Genomic DNA, 11,717 nt, shown 5'->3' on the forward strand with positions numbered 1-11,717 from the left:
TTATTGAGAAGAAACTATATCATCCATTGCGGAAACTCTATCAAAATTATCGAGCTATTAATTCAAGAGTTATGAAATAATTATATCGAGACGGTGAGCTGTTAAAGAAATATGATATCGAAACTCTCATGGATTTCTATTGACCGAAGATTCAAGTTTATCAACCACAATAGATACTACTTCAACGATCATCAAGAAGTAATGTCAAAGCATGGATCATTTCAAAATTTATCAAGTTATGTAATCATCAGGGGGAGTAGCACGCGCTGTACTCTTTTTCCTTAGCCATGGTTTTGTCCCACTGGGTTTTCCATGGAAAGGTTTTAACGAGGCAGTTATTATTATGCGTGTTTGAAGATTGTTGTACTCTTTTCCTTTCTAGCGTTTTTTCCCATATGGTTTTTCTAGTAAGGTTTTTAACGAGGCATCTTCTTCAGTGATGGACATCCAAGGGGGAGTGTTATGAAATATTACACTATAATATTATATGGATGTCCATATCTTAGAATATTCTAGGGGATATTATATTATGGAAACTCTACCTTATCGTATGTGTATATATACCCTTTCATAATGGAATAATATACAGTTTTGTCTCCCTTACTTTCTGTTGAGTTTCTCTCTGTAATTCTTCATACTCTATATTTCACAACATGCGAGATTTTTAGAGAGTATTTCAGTTAATAAGAATGTTATTGGATTTTTTTTGGTAAGTATATTATTGGAATTATTGGAATCATATATTAGAATATGCAAGTGATTGAAGGACTATTTTCTAATTTTATGTTCATTTGGCGATATTTTTGAAGATAATTTCGGTAGAACATGTTACCATTCTATCATCATATTATTTAGCTATGATACAATATAACTGGAAAAAGGAAAGTATAAAAGTGATTGAAGAACTATCCGTAATTTCAAGTTGCTTTGGGCGGTAATTTTAGATATAATTTGTGTATAATATTTCGGACCTAATTTGTGTAGAATATATGATTTGATTATATTTCGGACTTAATTTGTGTATAAAATTGATTTGATTATATTCTGTAGATATCGTATATTATGCCGACTCGGATTGTTAGTTGATTCTTAATGTAATTTAAGGAATGTTGATTTTTTGTAAACCAATCGTATATGTATCCAAATCTTTTATTTATTTTTATTTTATTTTGCCGGCTCTGAATCTTGATATTTAGCATTGATAAACATCTTCTATTGGCTGTTTTGCAAAGTATTTTTCAAATATAGCAATTTAATGAGGGAATATATCAATTAGAATATTAGTTATTAGAAGATAAAAACCAATTATGTTGGTTTGACATAAAGATGCTGATTGATTAGTTGTAAACTTGTAACAAATAATTAAGTAAATAAATCAAGAATTCTAACATTTAACACGTGGCAAGGTAATGGGTAATGACACGTGTCGACTAAATAGGCTTGCGGTTGTTGCTTTAATATAATATATGATATATGATATGATGATGATATGATATGATATGATATGAATATGATGATGATGATGATCTGAGAAGAATTAAGTTTTTTGGTTTTTCCGAGAGGGGTATATAAATGGAATTTTTAGGTAAAATGTACTGAACTAAGCGAGATATGTAATATTATATATTGCGAAAATGAATTAGGGAAAAATACTATTACTCCAAAATCCCAATTTCCCTCAAAAAATTAACAAAAAAAACAAATTAGTCAGCATAGTTAGAGACTTTTTCAAATGCTCTAGTTCTACAAAGAAAAGCAAAAACCAAAATAATCCCCAAATCAAACTCTTCACTAATTGATGCACAAAATTGTCAACATTAATGGCGACTCTCTCAGCTTACCCAAATCAAAATCCTAATTTCGATCACCACCCTCCACAACCGCCGTCACCGCCGTCACCGCCACCGATTCCGGCCATGTCGCAACAATCGGAAAACCTCTACTTCGACAGTGTTTCCGAAACTACAGAAAACGACGTCGTATCTAACTCCGCTGCTTTACTCTTACCTCCTCCGCCTCTACCACCTATTCGCACCTCAATTCCACCGCAAAACCCTATTGCTAACCCTAATTCTCCGAGATTTCATGAAAATCACGTGCCTCCGACGCTATTGCACGTGTCATTTAATCAGGATTTCGGATGCTTTTCATCTGGTACCGATCGAGGGTTTAGGATTTATAATTGCGATCCATTTCGCGAGATTTTTCGTAGGGATTTTGATCGTGGTGGCGGAATTGGGAATGTTGAGATGCTTTTTCGGTGTAATATTTTGGCGCTTGTTGGTGGTGGTGTTGATCCTCAGTATCCTGTTAATAAAGTGAGGTTTAATGTTGTGAATTGTTTGTAATATTTTTCGATTTCGAGCTTGGAATGTTTGGCTGTGATTAGGAAATGTTGTTCTTTATTTTCGGTGTTTTGGCGTTTGTGATCGAATTTGTTTGGTTAAGTTTGTTGTGTTACTGTGTGAAAATGTGTGGAATTTGATTGAAAACTAGTGTTGCCAATCCAATAAATGTCTGTCGTTTCTGAAAGCGGACTGATATTTTAATTTTTGTGACTCGCGAGTTTGTTGCACAAAATGTGTGAGTAGTTGTGTTAACTAATTGTATTGGCGGTCTTTGATAATAGTTTAACAGTGCCAAAAGAAAATTGATGTGTTTTTGAGCTCATTAGGTCAATTCTTGATAGGTTATGTAAGGCTTGGTGTAATATATAGTCGTATGTGTGTGCATTCGTTGAATTTGATTGATTAGACCTTGGTATTGAATTGCATTATCAACCGCGAGTGTTGGTCATGGTAGCGTACTAAGAAGTACTTTGATGTCATGGTGTGTTTGATGGTGTAACTTATCAGGGCTTGTTATATTGGTTGTTTAGGTTATATACCGGCATAAGATCGCCTGTGGTAACCCTTGTTAGTTAAGTATTGGGACATTGCTCAAAATGTTGGCTGTTGTGGGTAAATGTTTATCGTAATACAGCTAGTTTTGGAGGGGTGTTCGCGATTAGGAAGTAGCAATTCGATACTGATTAATCTTCAACTGTTTGCCTATTAGTATATTGAATGTCTTTGAATAGAGAACTAGTGTTGCAACTTAAATTGTTGGAGTATTGTTGATCCATGTTTAACAGCACAAATGTGTTTATGAACTAATGGACTGAAAGGTTGGCATATGAAAGAATCTAGTGGTTGGTCGATGCTAAGTGTCGTAGAAATTTGTAAAATAATCGTATTATCAATCAAGTAGTGACGGCTGATCATCCTGTTACGAGTTTATGACACTTATTAGGCGTAATTTATTTTCTTTAAACATTGAATTGGCACAATTAATCTCCGCCGTTTCACATGGGGAAGGGAATTCATACAACTGACATGGAGACACCCTTACTTCGCCAAATGAATCAATCTTTGAGTCACGTGGACCTTGTTGTTTTGATAAATTTTGGTTTAGCTGAAAATGGTGCTATTTTGTTCACCTGATTGTCAGTAACACCAGTACTTCTCAAGAGGGAAATTTTGTTTCTCTATGCTTTTTCAAATTATTTAGTTTTGATAGTCACAAAACTGTTAAGTTTCTCAAGTTTGTGTGTGTAACTAGTGTATTATGTTTTAGAAATTGCTTAATATAATTTGATTTAGGAGACACAGATGCTTAGGTCGTAAAATTAGATTGTTGTGATTAGTGTTAATATATTAGGGAGAAAATATCACCTTTGTAAAACTATGGAATTCTAGGTTTTGCCGATGAGGCACTGGGTAGATGGGTATTGTTCATTTTTGTAAGCAGAAGGATTAGTTTCTAAAAATGTCTGCTGAACTGAAGTATCTGAATGTGTTTGTGCCCCTACAGGTGATGATATGGGATGATCACCAGAGTCGATGTATTGGGGAGTTGTCCTTCCGGTCCGAGGTTCGAGGTGTTAGGCTTCGGCGTGATCGAATTGTTGTAGTTCTTGAGCAGAAAGTGTTTGTTTATAATTTTGCAGACTTGAAGCTGCTTCATCAGATAGAGACTATTGCCAATCCTAAAGGGCTGTGTGAGGTATCTCAATCAGCTGGGAAGTTAGTTTTGGTCTGTCCTGGGTTGCAGAAGGGGCAGGTTCGGGTTGAGCATTATGCTTCAAAGAGGACCAAGTTTATCGTGGCCCATGATTCGAGAATTTCATGCTTTGCCTTAACTCAAGACGGAGGGCTATTGGCTACTGCTAGCTCTAAGGGGACTCTTGTTAGAGTGTTTAACACTTTTGACGGTACATTGCTCCAGGAGGTAAATTTGATCTTATTCTCCATTCTGTTCATGTAGTTTGTTAGAACATTATGATGTGTCATAAGAGGACAGATTTGAAAGTAACTCTGTATAAAGCTTCGAAGGTAAATGCTCTGTTTGTGTGTAAAACTGAAAATACTCTCATAGTTTGATATTGGTTATTCTTTCGGAGTAATGATGTGATTGGTTAGGAGAAACATGGCAGTAATAATGAACTAAAAGCTGGAGAAAGAGTAAGTCATGCACAACAGATTTTTGTATTCTTCTCCGGGCAAAGAAGACAATCTTATGTACTCGATGCAAACATGAGTACCAAGTTTGATGAAATAACTCGTGAAGGATTGCCATCATTTTCTAATGGAAATTGTAGTGTGTAATATAGACATAAAAACATTGATCCTGCTTAATTTTTCCTTTACTAATTGGTAGTTAGAAAATGAATAATGATCTCTTCACTTTGTACTTGTTAGTTGGCTAATTTCTGTGAGGAGTTGGGCCGTTTAGTAGAATCTGATGTAAGTGAATAATGAAGTGAAACCTGGAATGGCAACGATTCAGCGTGGAAAATTCTTGATGCAGTTTTGCACGTTGTCCAATTGAATTCAGTCTTAAACAGGAGTTTTTTTTTGCTTTACATTTGGTGCACTCTGTTAGTCTGTTACCATGTGACCTAGTTATATATGTGCTCGATTCAGCGGAAATTCTTTATCACTTTTGTCAAAAAAGGGGTCGTTTTTGACGAACTGCATGATTGATATTGGCCCAATGACTGCTAGTTTTAAGCTGCTGAAATTTAAAAATCAGAACGTAGTGGTATGATGTGCTTGTTGTAATTCCAAGTTTCATTGCTATGTATGCTTCCTCTGCCACATATTCTGCTATTACATAAGCCTGTGCAAGATGGCCGTAATTTGAAACTATTGCAAGTGAAAATAACCTTTCTGTCAGTAATAATCTAATCTGTCAGTATCATTTTATATTATAACTGTAGGTTAGAAGAGGTGCAGATAGAGCTGAGATATATAGTTTGGCTTTTTCGACAACTGCTCAGTGGTTAGCAGTTTCAAGTGACAAGGGCACCATTCATGTCTTCGGCCTGAAAGTCAACTCAGGTGCTCAAGTTAATGAAAATGTGCCTCCTACTTCTGAAAGCAATGCGGCTGGTGCACCGGCTGGTTCATCTCTTTCTTTTATTAAAGGTCAGTTGCAATCAAAATTCCAAGAAAGTTGTGTGTTGCCTCTTGAAATCGCGCTGGTGTGTGTGTGTGTGTGTGTGTGTGTGTGTGTGTGTGTGTGTGTGTGTGTGTGTGTGTCTGTGTGTGTGTGTGTGTGTGTGTGTGTAGTGTAGTGTAGTCTCTTAAAATCTACTTACATTGGGAAGTTTGGGTGTGGAGATTGGGGGAATACTCCTTTTGGCACCTGAGGAGTTGGAAAGAAGATGATGCCATAAGCTCATAACGACCTGAATTAACCATCTCCTAGTTTGTTTAATAAAATACCTTGCTCAGACTCACATAGAGCATGTTCAATTTGGTGACTATTTATATTGAAAACAAGACAGTAGTTTATATGGTTTTCTATTTTTCTTTCAACTGTTTGGATTTTTTGTATTAAGAAGGTAATTTTCTTTGAGTGTGAGAATTCTGCTAAGTATTTGTCCTTGTCTAATATTTCCATTCAAGGATCCATACCTAAGGCTATCAATATAAAGAGATTGTGCAGCCTCTTTCTTATTCCTCAACTAAATCATCTACAGTGTAACCTCAAGTTTTCAGTTTTCTATGTTGTACCCCTATATTTTTGAAATTCTATGGTGTACCCCTGAACTCTAATACATTAGTCTATACCATGACCTTATTTTTATTGTCTTTGCTAACTTGGTTTCTTAATTGACCTGTTAAATCGTCTATTTACCATTCCAATTACTCGATAATTTACTCATTTACTTATTAATTCGCCGAATTACCCATTAACCCACCAAATATAATAAGAATCTAACTAAAAGTTCATCAAATCTCTATTATCATGTTATGAATCATTACGGATGTTTTTAATAGTAGTTTGTGCTTATTAAAAGTGATATGTGATATTTCTCATATAGGATGGTGTGATACAACATTAATAAGTCGGAATAAAAGTCAAAGCACGGTCATTTGATAGTTATAAAGTTAATGGAGAGTTAAACTTGGTCATGATGGAGAAATAAGTAAGAAGTTTAGGGTTACAATGTAGAATATAAAAAAATGAGGGGTACAACATAAAAAGCGTAAAAACTCAGGGGTATACCGTAGAATATCCCTTTTTGTTTTTATATGTTACTGATATCAGATCTTTTTCTTGTGAGAATGTCATTATATTTAGTTCTGAGCAACTTAGCTTTCTGAGTTACTGGGGTGATATTTTTCCTTAAAAAATTCAGACATTTCATAGCTGTGTGTGTGTGTTTTGATGACTTTGAAGTAACTTATCCAAACCCTTGCACGGCTTATTATTTGCTTCTCATTTTTATATCCCTGAATGTAGGGATTAGAATGTCTTCTTATGACCACTACCCTGTATTTGTGGAACAGGTCTCCCCTTTTTATGAGTAAGATGTTTGGTGCTTTAGTCTTGTGTTTCAAGTAATGAATGTCTGCATAGCTAACTACTCTGTACTGCCTCCATTTTACAATGAATGTCTGCATAGCTAACTACTCTGTACTGCCTCCATTTTACCTGATCGGCCAGATTATTAAAAATTCTCCTCATATTAAAAAAGTAAATGGGGCGAAGAAGAGGTTTCATGACTCATGAGTCGTGTGTTCAATTCATCCAGAATTTTGTTGTCGAAACTGTTTTAACCTTTAGTTTGTGTCATCCACTTTATTTTTGACCTAAACAATCATTCTATCAGATTCATAGTTTGGATTTGGTGGGCATCAACCACTTGGTGTCCTTTAATCTATATCCTACATACTTATCAAAACAAGTTAGAATCACAAGTCTATTAATGTGAGCTATTTTTAAAGTGATGTATACTCGTGTAGCTTCTAATATCACCAATTGTCCGTTGTGCTATACTACGTTTGTCGATCATTAAGATGATGAGTCTAATAAGATATGGGGTAATCGTGCATATTTTGGCTGAATTCTAATTCTAATTCTAAATCAAGCCATTTCACTACATTTTCAAAATCTCCCTCACTTCCTCTGAGAAAGTAGTGAAATTGGCCGAACTGAAGAAGTACTATGGAGTATGTATTAGCTAGTTAAGAATGATGATTAGCATCTGTGTAGGTGTTTCCTGTTCTCTTTATATAGTGTCTGAGATTTTTCTGTTTTGCAGGAGTTTTACCTAGCTATTTTAAATCTGAATGGTCAGTTGCCCAATTTCGTTTGCTTGAAGGGGCTCAGTACATTGTTGCCTTTGGGCATCAAAAGAATACTGTGGTAATTCTTGGCATGGACGGAAGGTGAGTGTTGGGACATAATGAAATGTTGTCATTTTGATCTTTAGAATTCGTTTTCCTTTCTTTCTTGTTTTCTAGTTTGTTTTCTTTTGCCGTCTTTAACCTATTTCTCACTGCTTTTGATGATTGCCGATGACTGTCAGTAACATATACTCATAATCGCAGTGATGGTTTGTGATGCTCTTTTAAATTTTAACCATTGTATGACCTCGTATGAGGCCACTGGATATAAAGAACTAACTATACACATCCATCATTAACCCCAGAGTTAAAGAATACCCACTTAATACTCACAAGCGTCACTCTCATGATAATGTTACCATTTTAACCATTGCTGTTTGTCTCTAGAATATGAACTGAGCTCCGGTGGAGTTCTTTCTCCATTTAAATTGATCTCAAAAAAATTGCTTTCTCATGATGGTATTGTTATGAAAACATCTCATATAAAAAGTTTCTGTTTGATTCTATGATACTAATCAACGTTTCTTACATTGTCCTGAATTGAAAATACAGCTTCTATCGCTGCCAATTTGATCCTGTGAAAGGCGGGGAGATGACTCAAATGGAATATCACAACTTTCTGAAGCCTGAGGAAGCTTTTTGACCAACGTTCAGGACATACTGATGCAGCATTCTCATCGTCTTTCATTCTGCCCTTCATATTTATGAGCCGTGTTTGTTCCTCAAACTGGGCTTGTTTATGCTGTAAATATTGGGGTTTGGATCAAAATGGTTTGCTAATTGGTTAAGAAAAATGTAATATTCCCAGATACTTACCATAGCTCCATTTTAATGCCTTGTAATTCTTGTTCTATGTTAATCTTTTAATTAGGTTTGATGGTATTGTTCTTACAGTTGGTATTCAAATGAAAACAAACATCTTATACATCTAAACTGTAAAGTATTTTATTCATAATCGACTCTTGATTCGTGATGAGATTACTTCGAGCTTTTTTCCCTCAACATATTTAAGAATTTGTAAAAACAATAAAATAAACATAACTTATTTGGATGAATTAAACGTGACAAGTTGTTTTAATTATATGGTTAAAGTTGACATTGTTGTCTACTAAAGATGAGTAGATGTAATAATATAGGGGTATATTCCCTTGGAACCTTGCAATATAATTTCATCGAATATACAAATTCTCAAATAAGTCAATATAAGCGTATCACTTAGGCCATGTTTTTTTCAAGTGAAAAGAGCCGAAGTAAATTGAACTGAATTTAAGGGACCGGAACTAAACTGAATTGAATTAAACTTAATGGAATTGAACTAAAGTGAAAGTTAGACTCTGTTCTTTGTGGTTTATTTTCAACTTACTTGATTCAAATTTTCAACTATATTGATTCAAAGATGATTGATTCAATTTAGTTGATTTAGCTCAATTAGTTCAAACTCATGTCACTTAATTCAAATTTCGGTTCCACTAAATTCAGCCCATTTCAATTCCGTTTATCTTAAACTTAATAATTTTTATTAATATTATGTATTTATTATTAATATTATTTATTTATTTATTTATTATTTTAGTTTTTGCTGAAAAGGTTTTGGACCTCTTTATTAATAAACATGAAATGTAAAAGTACAAGATCCAAGTCCTAGTCTTTCCTACAAAGGATAGCCATAGTAACTACCTTTTAAACAAAAACCAAACAAACAACAAACATATCCAACCATGCTTAAAGTCCTCCTTTCTTACCTCTACAAGTAATATAATAAGATCTCACATTTAGGATCAAACGAGCCTTCAAACTAAGAACCAATGGAGTAGACTTCACCCCTTGAAAAATTCATGAATTACGTTCAGTCCAAATCATATAGATGCAACAAGACAGGGTACACCTATGCAACATCTTTCCAGGACCCCTCCCCTTGTTATATCTCTTATACCAATTCATAGTGGCATGTAAGGTGTTAAGGGAAGTGGGCATGTGCAACCACTCACAAAGAGTAGCCCAAACCTGATTAGAGAAGGCACATCTAAAGAACAAATGGGATATGTCCTTGGTATCATGCTCACAAAGAGCAGAACGATTCACTAGGATGAATCCCCTCTTAACCAAGTTATTAATAGTTGGAAGCCCATTCTGAGAAGCTAGGGCAGCTGTCATAGCATGCTTTGGGAGAACCATGGGATCATTTATGGTCCTATGCATGCCAGAACACCGGTGCAGATCGAGCCCTAATGCAATCAAACAGGAAGCTAATCTGAAATTTCCCAGCCTTTGTGCAGGACAACAAGGATTCAACATCTGCCTCTGAACTCTCATGACACTGTACCAACATATCCCTAGTCTGGATAACAGATTTTCAGAACCATGACTGAGTAATAGTGCTCTGAACTTGCCAAATATCAGCCCCCTTAAGTACATAGTGCTTGGTCCAAGTTGCCCACAGACAATCAGGCTTATGCAAAAGCTTCCAAATCCATTTAGCCAGTTGATATTTGTTCCAACCCCACGCCTCTTTTATGTCAATACCCCCTTCCTGCCAGGAAGGCAAGAGCTTATTCCAACCTTTAAAAACTAACCTCCTTTTGCCTTCCTCAATGCCCCAAAAGAAATCCTTGCAAATTTTATGGATTTTCTTTAGGGAAGGAGTATACTGGTGCCCTAAAAGTTCTGAATTCCAAAAATCACTGAATTAATTAATAAATTCTTACCTGCATAACTCAGGTACTGGTTTGCCCAATGCCTCACTTTAGCTTTGGTCTTCTTAAGCATGGGAGTAAACATAACTGAAGTGAATCTGGAAGTAGAGAAAGGAAGCCCCAAGTATCTAAATGGGAACTCTCATTCTACAAAACCAGTAGCAGCCTTAATAAGGGCCCTCACCTGCTGAGAGACTCCCCCAAAATAAACACTGGTCTTCATAGGATTAGTTTATAACCCAGAGGGAGCAACAAATTTGTCAAGACAAGTAGCCACAACAGAAACTAAAGGAAGTCCCCCCCCCCCCCCCCCCCTTCTCCGAATACAAATACAAACATCAAATGTGTGAGGTTAAGTTGAACACACTTAGGGTGATAAGAGAATCCTGCATAAGTAGGGAGTTTCCTTAGCATCCTTGATAACACTTCCTGGAGAGCACAAATAAATAGGGAGACATGGAATCTCCTTGGCGAAGCCTTCTCTCCCCAGGGAAGAAACCCTCATCCCCCCCACTACCACTACCACACACACACACTTTACAGCTAGAGAGAAAAATGGTGTAGTAACACAGACCATTACCCAAGCCACAAACTGAGGAGGGAGCCCATATAGGTATAAACAGTTTCTAAGAAATTCTCATTTCACTGAGTTCAATGCTTTTTGAATGTCAACTTTGAGGAGGCACCTTGGAGTGAGCCTAACTCTAGTATATTTAGCAGTCAATTCATGGGCCATAGCTGAGTTCTAAAAAAGATCCCTATCTTTGACAAAAGTTGCCTGCTCCCAGCCAAGAAGGTGATGGAGTACCTCCCTCAATCTGTTGACAAGCATTTTGCTAACCACCTTATAAAAAGTGGTACAACAAGCAATTGGTCTGTACTCTAATACAGATTTAGGAGTGTCTTTCTTTGGCACCAAGTTGTAAAGTGGAGTTAGCAGCTTTGGGCATCTTCCCTTTCTCAAAGAACTCATCGACAGCAACCCTGAAATCTTGGGCCATAATGTCCCAAGAATCAATAAAGGACCCAGAATTATACCCATTCACCCCTGGACTCTTGTACCTATCAATAAATTTCAAGCCACAAAGAATCTCAGCATCTGAGAAAGGGTGAGTTAACCCCTCTCCCGGAGTAGCATCCAATATATTATTCTGGAATAGTTCCAATGGCAGAGGTTGAATAGAGGCAGATGAGCCAATAAGAGTCTTGTAGAACTTCAAAAAAGCATGAGCTACATGCTGAGGCCCCTTTCATAAATTACCTTCAACATCCTGAATAATGCCAATGGTATTTCTAGTTTTCCTTTCAGCTATTTTAGCATAAAAATATTTAGTACTAGAATCAC

General features: G+C 36.0%; 2 protein-coding genes across 2 annotated transcripts; one reads left to right on the top strand and one right to left on the bottom strand.

The window, feature by feature from the left end:
- The first annotated feature begins 1,641 nt into the window (after positions 1-1,641).
- Positions 1,642-8,652, top strand: LOC141639287 (autophagy-related protein 18a-like). Its single transcript, XM_074448446.1, has 5 exons — positions 1,642-2,318; positions 3,853-4,269; positions 5,261-5,468; positions 7,595-7,721; positions 8,232-8,652. The coding sequence occupies exons 1-5, from the start codon at positions 1,821-1,823 to the stop codon at positions 8,320-8,322; spliced, it is 1,341 nt and encodes a 446-aa protein (XP_074304547.1). The 5' UTR covers positions 1,642-1,820; the 3' UTR covers positions 8,323-8,652.
- An 860-nt stretch (positions 8,653-9,512) lies between these two features.
- LOC141639290 (uncharacterized) lies at positions 9,513-11,108 on the bottom strand. The gene is made up of 4 exons (XM_074448449.1): positions 11,059-11,108; positions 10,385-10,470; positions 10,040-10,343; positions 9,513-9,996 (listed from the first exon to the last, which is right to left on the bottom strand). The coding sequence occupies exons 1-4, from the start codon at positions 11,106-11,108 to the stop codon at positions 9,513-9,515; spliced, it is 924 nt and encodes a 307-aa protein (XP_074304550.1).
- Positions 11,109-11,717: the final 609 nt, after the last annotated feature.

This window comes from Silene latifolia, unplaced genomic scaffold (assembly GCF_048544455.1).
Source record: "Silene latifolia isolate original U9 population unplaced genomic scaffold, ASM4854445v1 scaffold_324, whole genome shotgun sequence".
Taxonomy (NCBI): domain Eukaryota; kingdom Viridiplantae; phylum Streptophyta; class Magnoliopsida; order Caryophyllales; family Caryophyllaceae; genus Silene; species Silene latifolia.